The sequence below is a fragment of the Vulpes lagopus genome, chromosome 2, assembly GCF_018345385.1.
Source record: "Vulpes lagopus strain Blue_001 chromosome 2, ASM1834538v1, whole genome shotgun sequence".
NCBI lineage: Eukaryota > Metazoa > Chordata > Mammalia > Carnivora > Canidae > Vulpes > Vulpes lagopus.
The window spans coordinates 40,327,338-40,340,575 of NC_054825.1; the positions used below are offsets into that span (position 1 = coordinate 40,327,338).

A 13,238-nucleotide genomic window follows, 5' to 3' on the forward strand; every position below is an offset into this window, starting at 1 on the left:
ATTAGAGAGGTGTTTACAAGGAAGTTAAGGGAGAGTCGGAAACAGGGCAGCATGGGCCGGCCTTCAGGGCCGAGGCCGGCTGTCTGGAGCATCTTGGCGCCTGCCCCTGGTGGCCAGGGCACAGCTCTGCTCTAGCTTGCCTGGCAGCAAGGTGGTGAAGGATCTAGGTGTTTGTGACCCTGGCTTAAATGGCTCAGGGTTTTACACTTTGTTTGCAGAGAAAATTGGGACTAGTGGTTTCAGTGCTTTGAGTAGATAAAACAGGGAAATTGTCTTTAGGCAGCAAAAGGAATGCCTGGAACAGAGGGAAAAAATGGGAACTGTGGAGTACTAGTTGCTGCCCCTTCCAGGGAAACTCAGATGTTCTGTTTGAGCTTCTCTCCTCCTGCAAGGTGACACTTTTTAAGGTTCCTGTAGCTTTAAGAACACAACAGAGAGCAGGCCCAGTTGCTCCTAGGCCTGTGGGGACCCACACTCAGGTGGCTGGTGCCCGAGCCTGCCGGCCAGTGTCCACAACTCAGAGGCCCTGTGTGCTTGGCAGTGTAGCTGAGCCTTCCGGACTGGCCAGATGTTTTATGAGTCTACAGCTAGGGCTGCCTGTGGAGAGCCCCCTCTTTGCCACATGGTGGAGGCTGTGATCTGAAACCAGAGTGTGGACCTCTTGGAGCCCCTGCCTCCTGCTGGGGCAGAGCAGTCCACAGATGTCTATAGTATGCTTCTGGGGACGATTGTGGGAGGTTCTCACCATGACCTTGTTCTGTCTTGATTGCTATAGTTTTGAAATCAAGGAAAGGGCTCCGATGGAGAGGGAGCTCGTGGAGGACGCTGCTCTCTGCTCCAGTGGTGCAGAAACTTCCAGTAAGACAGTTTGCCTCTCCAACTAAGAGTGAGACTGAAGCCAAATTGCCCTTGCCTTTTAGTCCAGGGGCCTGCATCTTTGGAATCCCTTTGAGGCAGGTGTTGTGCCCACCTGCCCCATGCCTGTGTGCCTGGCAATGGGACTGGGTTATTTGCCATCCTTTCATGCAAGAAATGGCTACGCTGTCCTGGTAGGTCCAGGACTGGCCATATGTTCTCTGTGTTTGGGCCCATCCCATGTCCTGTCATGAATCCTGGTCTGGGACCTCGGCTGTAGCTCTCAGAGTTTTGTTGCTTAGATGGAGACCCCCTAACTCTGACCACTCGGAGTTCTCACCAAATGAATCTGCACAGCCCATGCATCTGAGACACAGGTATCTAGACAGAAAAGTAGTTTTGATTTTAGTTGCAGGAGCAGGTTTCCACAATTTCTGTCTCAAACTCTCACATACACTGAACTCCTCGGCCCCTGTAATCTGGCTTGACCCCCACTGTCCCACTGATTTGGTTTTTCCCCAGGACTTCCAGTAGCTTCCTAGCAGGAAAACCCAGTGGATGTTTTCCAGTGGCACTTGGTTCTATTAAAGAATCTTCTTACAATATCTACTCTCTTGGCTTCTGGAACTCTCACTTTAGGCTTCCTCTGCTTCTGTGACTGGCTCCCAGCTACCTCCACAGGAAACTTTCCCTACCCACCTTCCTGCTCCCTTAAATATTCGGGCTGGTGTCCCCTTCACCTGCAGCCCTGGTCTTACTGTGCTTTTCACTTCTTTTATTTTTGGTCCGGGCTCCTAAGTCCCATGGACAGAAACCTTCTCAGACTAGCTTAGGCAAAAATGCTGACTGAGCCTAAGACCACGGGAGGAACTCGTGGGTTCTGCGTTAGAGACTACACTGTGTCTCCTGGGGTGTGGGCCAAGGAAGGGGGAGTCAGAAGGAAGCTGGGATGTATGCGGGACTCGATCCCAGGACCCCGGGATCACCACCTGAGCCAAAGGTAGATAGATACTCAACCACTGAGCACCCAGGTGCCCCTAGTTTACACACTTAATGAACTTCTTCTCCATGTCCCAAGGGCTTGACAAAGATGCATTACTGTCAACTCAGTGATTCCACTTCTAGGAACTTAATCTTAAAAACCAAATATGAGAGGGGCATTAAGGTTTGAGTTTGTGAATGCTTATCATACTCATTTATTAAGGGTGCAGTTAGAAACACTTTGAGTGGTCAATAAGAAGGTCCTAGATCCCAAAGTTTTTTCTCCTATGTTTTTTCCCCCAGTTTACCTTTTCTGTTTAGGCTTGAGGTTCATTTTGAGTTGATTTTTGGTAATGTATAAGGTTTATCTTATTTGGTGCCTCTCCTCTGACATGGCTCATCCTGACAATGCCTCACTGTGTCCTTGCCTTCAGATCTCTACATATACGCCGTGCTCGTGTGCTGTGTTGGGATTCTCAGTGTCCTCCTCTTCACCCTGACCATCATCTGGCAGTCTGTGTTTAGCAAGAGGAAATCCAGAGGTAAGAGAACCGATAAGGTCATGTCTGGAATGGAAGCCCAACCAAACCACAGACAGGCAGGAGATGCTGGACAAAGTATAACCTTGTTTGAAAAATGCATCATGAGTCAGGGATTATTTCCCTGTGACTGGTGAGTACAGAGAGTGAGGAGATGTGTCTCCCTTGGACTCAGCTAAAATCAGCTGCAATGACACTTAAATTCTTTTTCTCAAATCCCTTTCTTCCTCGGTTTCTGAGGGGGCAGCCCCTACCTCTCTCATTCACCCCGAAGGGGCTATGGAGTCAGATGAACCTGGATTTGATTCTGGCTCTGCTGCAGAAGACTGATTTTAGACATGTTTCTTAACCACCCCGAACTTCAGTTTCCTCATCCATGAAATGAAATGGGGTGGGCTGTGTCTTCCTCAGGTTGCGTGCTGTTGTGAGGGTCCTGACCTAATTGCTGGACAGGGGTGTACTGGTGCGGTGCCTGGCAGGCAGGTGTGGTTAGGATGGCCCCTCCCAGCCTAAGCAGTCACTTCCCTCTGCTTTCCCATCGGTGTCCCTGTTGCCCTCGATCTGTCCTCAGCCCCTTCTTGCTCTTCTTTTTCTCTCATAATGATTACAGTTCTGGGGACTCTGACTCTTACCTCCCTATGCAGGCTGCCAGCATTCCCTCTCCAGCCTCCACCTCTCACCAAGCCTCAGTGTCTCCTTTCACAGCCAGAGCCTGTGCATTTCCTCTGAAATATCCTCCCTTCACCCCTTTCCGAATTCCCAAAGCTGGTACGGATGGTATAGCTCCCCAAGATGACGTGGGTGACAGCTGGGTGCTGCTTCAGATGGCTCCTCTTCACTTACCAGCTGATGACTTACCTGCTGTGCCTCACTCTTCCCATCTGAGTAATGGGAAAGCAGTAGTGTGCCAGTCTCATGGGATTATTGAGAGGGTAAAGTTCAACAATGACACAAACGATGAAACCTTTAACACATTGTGAGTCTTGTAAGTGTCCTGTGTGTGTAATGACATGTGATTATAGTGATGCCTTAGCCTAAGGTTACAACACTGAGAAGTGTTAGATTTGGTGGTCATGGTGCAAGGGAACACTAGACAGGGGAACGGAGCAGGGCTTCCTGAGGGCCTCTCCACCAAGATGCAGGCAAGGCTAAGGGGGACCCAGGAAGGAGGGAGGGGGTGCACTCAGGGACCAACCTGCATCTGTTGCCATTGCAGAGGTAGGAGACAAGGGCAGGAGAGGCTCCTGAAACTTTCGGGAGCTGCCACTATGGGAGAAGTGTCACCAACGGGATCCTTAGAAGAGGACCCAGGCAGCGTGAAATCTGGAGGCAGGGGGAAGGAGCCAGGAGCATTCATTTCTCAGTCCTTCCTTCTCCCCCTTTCTCTGGATGCCCTGCTGCTGCCTTGCTTTGCTCTCACCAACCAGGAGCCAGAGGGCAGGGCATGGAGGTCAGCCTCCAGACTAGTCAAGGTAGAAAAGGGTTGACAGAGCTTCAGAAAGGGGCATAGAGATGCCCACCACACCCAGTGCTGGAGACAGAGCAAGGCCTGTGGCCAGATCTTTCTCCTCTCTGGCCTGTACCCTTCCCACTGTGCTATGTGTGGGCTCCGTGCTGTGCCAGAGAGCTTTCCTCCTTAGCATCCGCTTACCTTGTTAAGAGTGCCCAAGCTTTTCTCCTGTCCCAAACCCTTGCCTATACCTGTGAGCTTGGGGCATGTGTTTCATGTGGCCAGATGTATTTGCCTCCCTTCAAGAGAATAGTGCAGAAGGCACAAGCCAGCCATCTGACCCATCCTCCTTGGAATTTTGCTTATGACAGCTGCTCAACAAATGGGGGAAAATGTGTTTGTTTCTCAGCTGCTTTGTTCCCAACTGTTGGAGTTTGGAAGCCACACAGGCAGTCTCCACGCCTGTTTTGCTCCTCTGCCTGAGTTCAGGGGCATGATAGAGAAGTGTGCCTTGAGCTGCAGGCTCTGTTAGTTCTTAGGCAGGATCAGGGAAATAAAGCAGGGTAATTATTTGAGGAGACATCCATCTCCTCCAGAGCCAAGGAGGAGACACACACTGCAGGCCTCACACAGAGCCACTGAGACCCCCCCGGATAGCCTCACGTGCACCTACACACAGTGCCACGAAGCCCTACTGAGCTTTCAGGAGCTTTGCCTGGGCACCTCCTGCGGGCCACACTGCTCACTGGCTCCTCCACGTTCTAGCATAATCCTCACCACCAGTCTGGAGTGACAGTCCCTGTTGCTCCCCTCTGCAACAGAACACAGCCGAGGAGCTTGATAAAGTCCTGAAACAGGGGTGTGGCCGAGCCCCAGCCCAGCCAGATTCGGAGGGAATTTCTATTCAGGGAAACTGTCTCCATCTGGGGGCCAACCTTGCCAAAGAATTTTCCATCAGCCTTCGGTGGTGGTTGCTGCCAAGTTCCTTTCCAAACAGGAATCAGAGCCCCTGCAGTCCCTAGGGAGCTTGGCTGTACACCAGCAGGCTGGCCTTCTGTAGCCCTGGCAGGGCAGTCCTGCCCCATGTGGCCCTAGGAACCAGGCGCCTCCCAGCCACACCCGAGGGCCAAGGATCACAGGGCGAAGGTCAGGGGACTGTGCGTGGCTAGCCCTGGAGCCTTAGAGCAGCACTGCCCAAACTAAGCAGTGGGCTGTTGACCAGGAGCCCTGCTCAAATGAAGATTCTGATCCAGTACTTCTAACGAGATCACCGGTGGGGCCACCAGGGCTGGCCTGAGGTCACCCTTTGATAGCAAAGTTTTAAAACCAGTTGTTCTTAACTCTTCTACTCTGTACCCCTCTTTTATAACAAATATTTTGAAAGGATCCCATTGCTGTCTTGAAGTGAAACTCAGGGATGAGATATGCTTCCTGTACCCACTAAAATGAAATCAGGCCCAGACCCCCATGTTACATGGACATTTCCTGGGTTTTCTGTGTAACTGTGGGTATGGGGGGCCTTCTGTACCCTGGCCACATGGAGGAAAGCCCAGCTTTCTTGCCTAGGTAAGAATCACAGAGCCTTCAAGTCTACAGGCTGCTCACATACACATGGAAAGTGGAGGTGAGCCCAGCACCTGCTCTCCTGCTCTTTCGGCAAGATCTGTCTTCAGAGGCCATCAGAGCTGCTGTCCCCACTCCCAGTAGGATCCCCTGAAGGGCACACCCGAGGTAAACAAAGCCCATCCCAGAAGCTGAGGGGCAAGAGGGCTAGTGTCCTTCTCTCTCAGTATTCCAGGCCTTGTGGCCTTGTGCTGCTTCATTTTCCTGGGGTGTTCCTCCTTTCTGTGAGCTGCAGTTAATTGCACCTGTGTGTTACGTGCTCTCCACTTTCCTCCTAAGCTGTGAATCTTCATGCTGGCTGTTAGTGCCAGGCTGCCTGGAACTTTGTCCCAGGGCCTCTGTGGCTCTGAGTCACCCCAGAAAATAGCAGTCCTGGTGGCCTTGGACCAAGCCTTGAGTTGTTCCAGTGCCTCCTCTAGTTGTTCCAGTGGCCTTTACTTGTTGAGGAGAGTCCAGACTCACAGATTTGAGGTGGCGCCAGCACTCCCTAGCCTTCCCTGTGCTGCTCTTAAAAGGGCAGTTTTAAAGGCACTCTAGAACCAGATGGAAGGAGAGGGGCTTAACCCCTTTGTCTTTACTCTCTGTGTTTGTGATGTCTTGGTCTCGCGTCCACGTAGTATGCTAGAACTCATGCGCTGGAGCCAGGGCTTCCTCGAGCTTGCTAGACACCCATGTTCCCCTGAAGCAAGCTTGTTCTCCCTGGCTTCCCCATGGCGATGGGACCAAAGAGCTGTGATCTTCACTCCTAGAGGTACAAGGAAGGGGGTGTGTGATGCATCCCTGTCACAGCCACACTCAGTGCGGGAGGAGGCTCAAAGCATGGAGTGGGGTGGTTGTGGATGAGGAGCAGAGGGGTGACCCCAGGGCCTTGGGGAAGTTGAAAGCCTCACCTTCCTGATTTCACAGATGCTTGGACAATCTCTAGCATGAGCTCTCCACTTCAGACACTTCCAAGGCGCAGATTTGGTCTTCCGAGCATGTGGAAAGGCTTGGCTGGCTCTCATGGGCCCCTGCTGCCTTGGGAAGGGAGCCCATACTCCCCGTGTGGGTGCTTATAAGCCTCTCCAGGAGCATAGCACAGACAGCATGGATACAGAACCTAGAGTCAAGCTCCTTTACCTACAGAGTGGGTCTTCTCAGGCCTCGAGTAAATGTCCTGAGTCCCCAAGTATCCTCACTGTAAAAAAGGAATAAGAGTTTCTCTTACTTGTAAGCCTGCGGGGAATGCTTTTCCCATTGTGGTGTGGGCACCAGTCCTTGGTGTGGGCAGTTCCAGGGAGCACCTTCTCCCGGGTGCAGCTCACTTTCCTAACCACATCCTTGCATCATAGTCATGGTGACTGGGATCAACCATGTGAGGGCAAGCAGAGCCCCTCTGCACACTGTCCTCAGTAGAAATAATACAAGCCCCATATGTAATTGGACTATTTTTTTAGTAGTCACATTAACGAGGTAAAAAGGTAAAACAAACAAAACATATTTTGTTTAATTCAACATATCTAAAATAGCATTTCAACATGTATCAATGCAAAGATTCAGAATGAGATATTTTACATTCCTTTTTTTATACTAATCCATCATGATTTCATACTTCCAGCACCTCTCATTTTTGAGTGCCAAATAGCCACCTAGGGCCCACGTCTACCATCTAGGACGAGTCTCTAGATGCACAACCTTATGTGCTGGTGCTTTCCATCAGTGCTTTTCATGTGGCCATGAAATGGCTCTCCATAGCAAGAGAACTGGTGATAGAAAACCTCATTCTCTTTTTCAGCTTCCTACTTGGTGACCGAGAGAAATGACTTTACCTGTCCTTGTAACTGTGCCAGCCTGGAAACGCTGTCAAGCAAGGCTGCTTCCTGGAGAGGGCTGGGGTTTTGGATATGACATGATGGGAGCATAGTTCTGTGTAAAGGGAGGGGCTGGCAGGAAGTGAGGCACCCCTGCTCTTGTCTTCCCCCTCAGCGAAATGCAGGTGGTCTTTTCTAGGCTGCCTGGCTCTCTGCCGGTGCTGGGGTAAAGGGAGGCTGGGAGAGCACTGGGAGAGCTCCTTCTGGCTCCTTCTGCAAATGTACAGGACCTTTTGCAGGGGCTGTTACAGTGTTCACACCGTGTGGGGGATGCTTGGGGAACAGAGCAAAGAGCAAAAATATCCATGGGTCCTATCTCAGGGTCTCTGTGAGGCCTGGGGGTCTAGAGAGGGTGCAGGCAAATTGGAGAAAAGAGGGGGATGGTCAGCCATACCTTGAGGCCCCTTGGCTACTGATACAGGGCTTGACACGAGTGAGGAGCATGGCTACCTCCGCTTCAGATCACCTGCCTGGAGGTGGTAGTGAAACAGAGACAGGCTCAGATGGGGATGATACAGACTCCAGCCTGGACAGGTCATGTGGGAGGTTTGGCCGTGAGGTGAGGGCTAGGAGCAGTGTGGCTCCAGCTGGGGAGGCAGAGAAAGGGTAGCCCCAGGGCCTGGTGCTCACAGACATCATTCTGCCACGAGGTGAGAAAAACAGTACTTTCTTTTTAAAGTCTAAAGATCGCAAGATCACCATTGAAAAAGAATTGTGTCCTGAGTTTTCTTTTCTGTGCAGTATGATTGCTTTGTGCGGAGCCAAGAGCCTCTGGGTCAGGTGTGCTGTGTGTGAGGCCAGAGCCCACGATGGAGACAGGCTCCAGGATCACCCTTTATTGGCTTCTTTCTTTTCCTGGTCTCACTTGCCCACTCTAGTGGGTTTGCTGGGATCACTTCCCTCATAGACTCTTTGTACCCAAACGCTTATCTTACAGGCTCTGTTTCCAGGGCAGCTCTAGCTATGTAGTCAGCACTGATTATGTTCTGTGTATTTAAGGGTGACTCTGGGCCACGTCTATTTCTCAGATGCCCATGAGTCTTATGTTTGGTGTTCAGGATTACTTTTGGTTCCCTGGGCAGTCGTCTTCATTAAAGAGACTTCAACCCTGCATTTACTGGTCTGGGACCTTGTAAGCATTGGTCAGCAAGTGCTGCCAGAGGTGCGTATTTTGGCCTGGCGCTTTCTGAGTCAGCCTCCTCCCCTACAGCCAACTATTACGAGTCCCCCTGGGCTGCCCTCTTGCTCCCTGACTTCCTGAACTCCAGGCTGCTCACCTCAGCGCCCCCGGACTGGATTTCCCAAAATACCCATTCCCATGGGTTCCCTAGGGCTCCAGCCCCAGCTCTGCCCTGCTCCAGCTGTGGCACAGTGGGCCAGCCATTTCTCCTGAGACTCACTTTCTTCATCTATAGGAGCTCTAATGCCAGTCGCCCAGTTTCTCTGAGAGTGGTGAGATACTAATAGTTACAAGAGGGCTCTGGAGTCAGGCTGCCCAGTTTGCCTCTTCCTGGGTGTGTTAGTTTGCTTGGGCTGCCATAATAAAGTTAGAGGTGGCCCTCTTCTCCCTGTGTCTTCATGTGGCCTTTCCTCTGCACTTGTCTGTTTCCTAATTTCTTCTTATAAGGACATTAGTCATGTTGGATTAGGGCCCACCCCACTGATCTTATTTTAACTTAATCTTCTGCTTAAAATCCTTATCTCCAAATACAGTCACCTTCTGAAGTATTAAATTTTAGGGCTTCAACATGGGAGGGACACAGCTCAGTCCATAGCACCAGCTCTATGACCTTGGGCAAGGTCAGTAACCTCTCTATGCCTCAGGGCTCTCTCCACTGTAGAATTAGGTGCAATGACAAGGTTTTTGTGAAGATCAAATTCAAGTGCAAAGTTGTGGACTTCAAATATTTTTTATTGCGTAGCATCTAAAAGTGTTTCAAAAACTATGCACCCTTGAACATTTTTTTGTCGATATTTAAACTTTTTCATCATAAATGTAAATTGTTGGAAAGGAGGTAATTTCCAGGGCATCACAAATATTGACATCTTAAAATGAAAGAGTTAAATCTCTTTTACATCTAAATGTCATGAATTTAATAACTACCTCCCTTTGTTTAAAAAGACTCCATGAACATGCTTTAGCTATTAGAAATTATATATTGTTCCTTTTTCTCCTTGAACTTTTATCTTCAATCCACTTACCCCACAATTATCCCACTTTAATAGTTTTTTGTTTATACTTCTCTGTAAAAATGTGTATAAAAATTTAAATTAAGAATTTTAAAATTTCCTTATTCCAGAAATTTTATTAATTTTTTTCTGTATAGAATTATCAATATTGCATAATTAATAAATTTGGAAGATGAGTATAAAATTATCAAAACCTCATAGATATTATCAATTTAGATAATTAATAATCTTAACATTTTGAAACATTTTTATTAACTTTTAATAAACATGTTTTTATTAAACATATTTTTGTTTTAATAAACACATTTTTTATTTTTTATTTTTTATTTTTTTTAATAAACACATTTTTTAAAGATTTATTTATTCATGAGAGACGCAGAGAGAGAGGCAGAGACACAGGCAGAGGGAGAAGCAGGCTCCTCGTAGGAAGCCTGATGTGGGACTCAATCCCAGATCCTGGGATCACACCCTGAGCCGAAGGCAGACACTCAACTGCTAAGCCACCCAGGTGTCCCTAATAAACACATATTTAAATAAATAAATTTTTATTTTACTTCATATACCCTTGCATGAATTTGCTTAGTAATAGAATTCAGCATTATTTCTATTTCTATTTTTTAAAGTTTAGATTGATGCTGAATTCTATTACTAAGCAAATTCACGCAAGGGCATATGATTTATCATTGAAAATGGTTTGTTTTTTTTTTTTTTTTTTGTTTTTGAAAATGGTTTTTAATACTCTACCAGCTGGCAACTGGATTAGGTCATTATTTATCCTTGTTGAAAGCAAAATATTAGAAACCTCTCTGCTGGTGAAAGGTAGTTGTCCAGTCATTAGTCATTCGCTTTCTCATTTCAAATAATTTCTTGTTTGGTGCCTACTGTTTTTTACCTCCATAGTACAAGTCAGGATGTGCAACAGGGGTGCCTCAATTTTGTAAAGAGAAACTATGATGTGATGGGGAGGGAGGGAAAGGAATACAGAGCTCAGGCATGTTCTGGAGAATGAATTCTGATGAAAGAACAGCATGCTAGGTGAGGATCTAGAAATTGATTTCCTTAAAACGGCCCTTCCTAGGAGAGCCCAGTGGTTTGCAAACCCCAAACAAATGATCACTGATTTATTTAATAAGTGTAGAGTAAGGCCAGAAACATAAATACTAGCTATGGTTTTTATTATTGCTGCATCTGTAAATTATCCACCACAGAATAGTACACAGGATGCACAAAGAGCTTATGTGGTAATAAGGGGTCGTAACAGGTAAATTGAAAATGCCCTCTCTAAAGCTGAGCTTCTGTCATGCTGGTCTGGAACCTGCCCCGGTCACCTGCAGGCAGATCAGTCTTAATATAGTAGCTTAAAACAACAATGATTTTGTTTGCAACTAGAATCTTTTTTTTTTTTTTTTTCCCTCAATGAGACCTACTGTGGAGGATGTCTTGTTCTAAGACTGTTTTTCCAAGGTCTCCCCTGGAAGAGCATTGATCAGAGAACAAAAAAAAAAACCACTTTATGGAGAGGAGCATCTAAGTGGAAACAGGTTGTCCCAAAAGGCTTTCTCATGACTGAGGCAGAGCTTTGAAGTTGAGTGACTCTGTTACTCCAGGACCTTTCAAGTTAGAACTCACCTCAACCTGGCTTGGAAAAAAAAAAAGTGACTGTTTTGGGTTATCAAACTAGGAGGTCTGGGGTGTATGATTTCATGCCGGACTCAATCAAGGTGTGGAACAGTATCAAGTCACTGTGGTGTCCATGCCATGGCTCTGCTCTACTAATCCAAAGAGAAGTATGAAAACCCCAAGTGGTGGCTTGTACCAACATCTGGGTGACATCTGGGCACCTACATTTCCTGGTGATTCCTGGAACATATATATTTAAAGTAACATTTATTTACCATTTTCTATTTCTCCCCCCCCCCTTTTTTTTCACAGTAAGACATTATTTGGTGAAATGTCCTCAGAACAGGTAAGAATATTTTCTTTTTTTTTAAATGAAACTCTTTGATATTTTACTTTATACTGAAATTACCAACAAATTGGCTAAATTTGTTGTATCTTCACCTAAAGGTCTGCATGTTAGTCTGCAGATTGGCCTAAAAATGTGTGTTCTTCATGCATTTGCATGTTTCTAGATTCCCTGCTCTGGTTATCACCCTCAGAGAATCCAGAGAAAATATGGTTCAGGCTGGTTCAAAATGCATGCTGGAGGAGGCCTGACTCCTGCTCCTGGAAGGCTATTTCCCCTGTTTAGGAAGAGGCTAGCAGCTGGACTGAACCACTCTGATGCCTCTTGACCACAAAGCCTCCTAATTCCCTTCCACCAGTGTCTGCCTACCCTTTGCCCCAATCTTAAGAATGTGGCCATTAGAAATATATGTGCTAAGAGGTTAGCCTTCTAACTGGTGGTACACCTCACAGATAACATGACAGTTATAGTAGATATAGCAAACTCAGTGTTTAGAAATTTGAGACTTTGGTCCAGACACAATAGCATAGGTCAGTTTCTCCCTGCTCTTCCCTGCTAAGCACACCATAAACCCTGAAAATAATATGAGAGACAATCAAAGAAAGATGGTAAGAAGAACATGATGAAATCCAAAGACAGAAAAACATCTTAAAAGCAACCAGAGAGAAATGATGCATTATTTATGGGGAACACAAATTAGAATGACAGTATATTTTTGTTTGAATCAACGGAAGGCAGAAAGAAGTGGCACATTTTCTTTTTAAGAAATTCTATCTATCTATCTATCTATCTATCTATCTATATCTATCTATCTATCTATCTATCTATCTATCTATATTTATGTATTTGAGAGAGAGACTGAGAGAGCACTCGAGAGTGTGAGCAGGGGGAAGGGCAGAGAGAGGGAGAGAGAGAGAGAGAGACTCTCAAGCAGACTCCCAGCTAAGCAAGGAGCCTGACTCAAGGCTTAATCTCATGACCTTGAAATCGTAACCTGAGCTGAAATTGAGAGTTGGACATTTAAGTGACTGAGCCTCCCATACCCCAAGAGGTGGCACATTTCAAATATTGAAAGAAAAAAACTGTTAAGTACAAACTCTATATCCAGCAAAATTGTTCTTTAGGATTAAAGGGAAAATAAAGACATTCCCAGAGGAAGGGAAACTTAAAGAATTTCTCACTATCAGGCCTACTTTAAAGAAAGGCTAAAATAAATTCTTGAAATAGAAGAAAAAGACTCGGTACATTAGGAAGGAAGAAGGGACAGTACAGCAGAAATATTGTTATCTAAGTAAGCTGTTCTTTTCCTCATGAGTCTTAAAAATAATATTTTATAATTGAAATAAAAATTATAAAACCATGTGATACTCAAGAAAAGCATTATGAAACTTAAAAGTGGGAGAGGAAAAGTTACCTAAATAGAAGTGAGATTTTTACACTTTACTCAAAGAGATAGAAATTTGGTAAATCACACATGTATATTACAATGCTCAAAGTAACCATTAAAGTGACTGAAAAAATTGAACTCAGAAACAGTATGGAAAAATAATGATAGAATCCTAAAATATGTTCAAGTAACATAAAGGAACAGAGAAATGAAAACCATGGGAAATAAACAGAAAACAGAAAATAAAATGAAAGACTTAATTGCTAACATATTGTTTATCTTAAATCTAAATAGTTTAAATATTAATCACTCAAATGGTAGAAATTGATAGAATGAACTTTTATAAAAACACAACCCACCAATATGCTCTTTACAAGAAACTCACTTCAAACACAGT

General features: G+C 46.1%; 1 protein-coding gene across 1 annotated transcript in view; it reads left to right on the top strand.

The window, feature by feature from the left end:
- VSTM4 (V-set and transmembrane domain containing 4) overlaps window positions 1-13,238 on the top strand; it is a 100,478-nt gene that overhangs the window by 33,735 nt on the left and 53,505 nt on the right. The window contains exons 4-5 of the mRNA XM_041746081.1: window positions 2,271-2,378; window positions 11,421-11,454. Coding sequence (XP_041602015.1) covers window positions 2,271-2,378; window positions 11,421-11,454 — 142 coding nt within the window. The remainder of the gene's footprint in view (window positions 1-2,270; window positions 2,379-11,420; window positions 11,455-13,238) is intronic.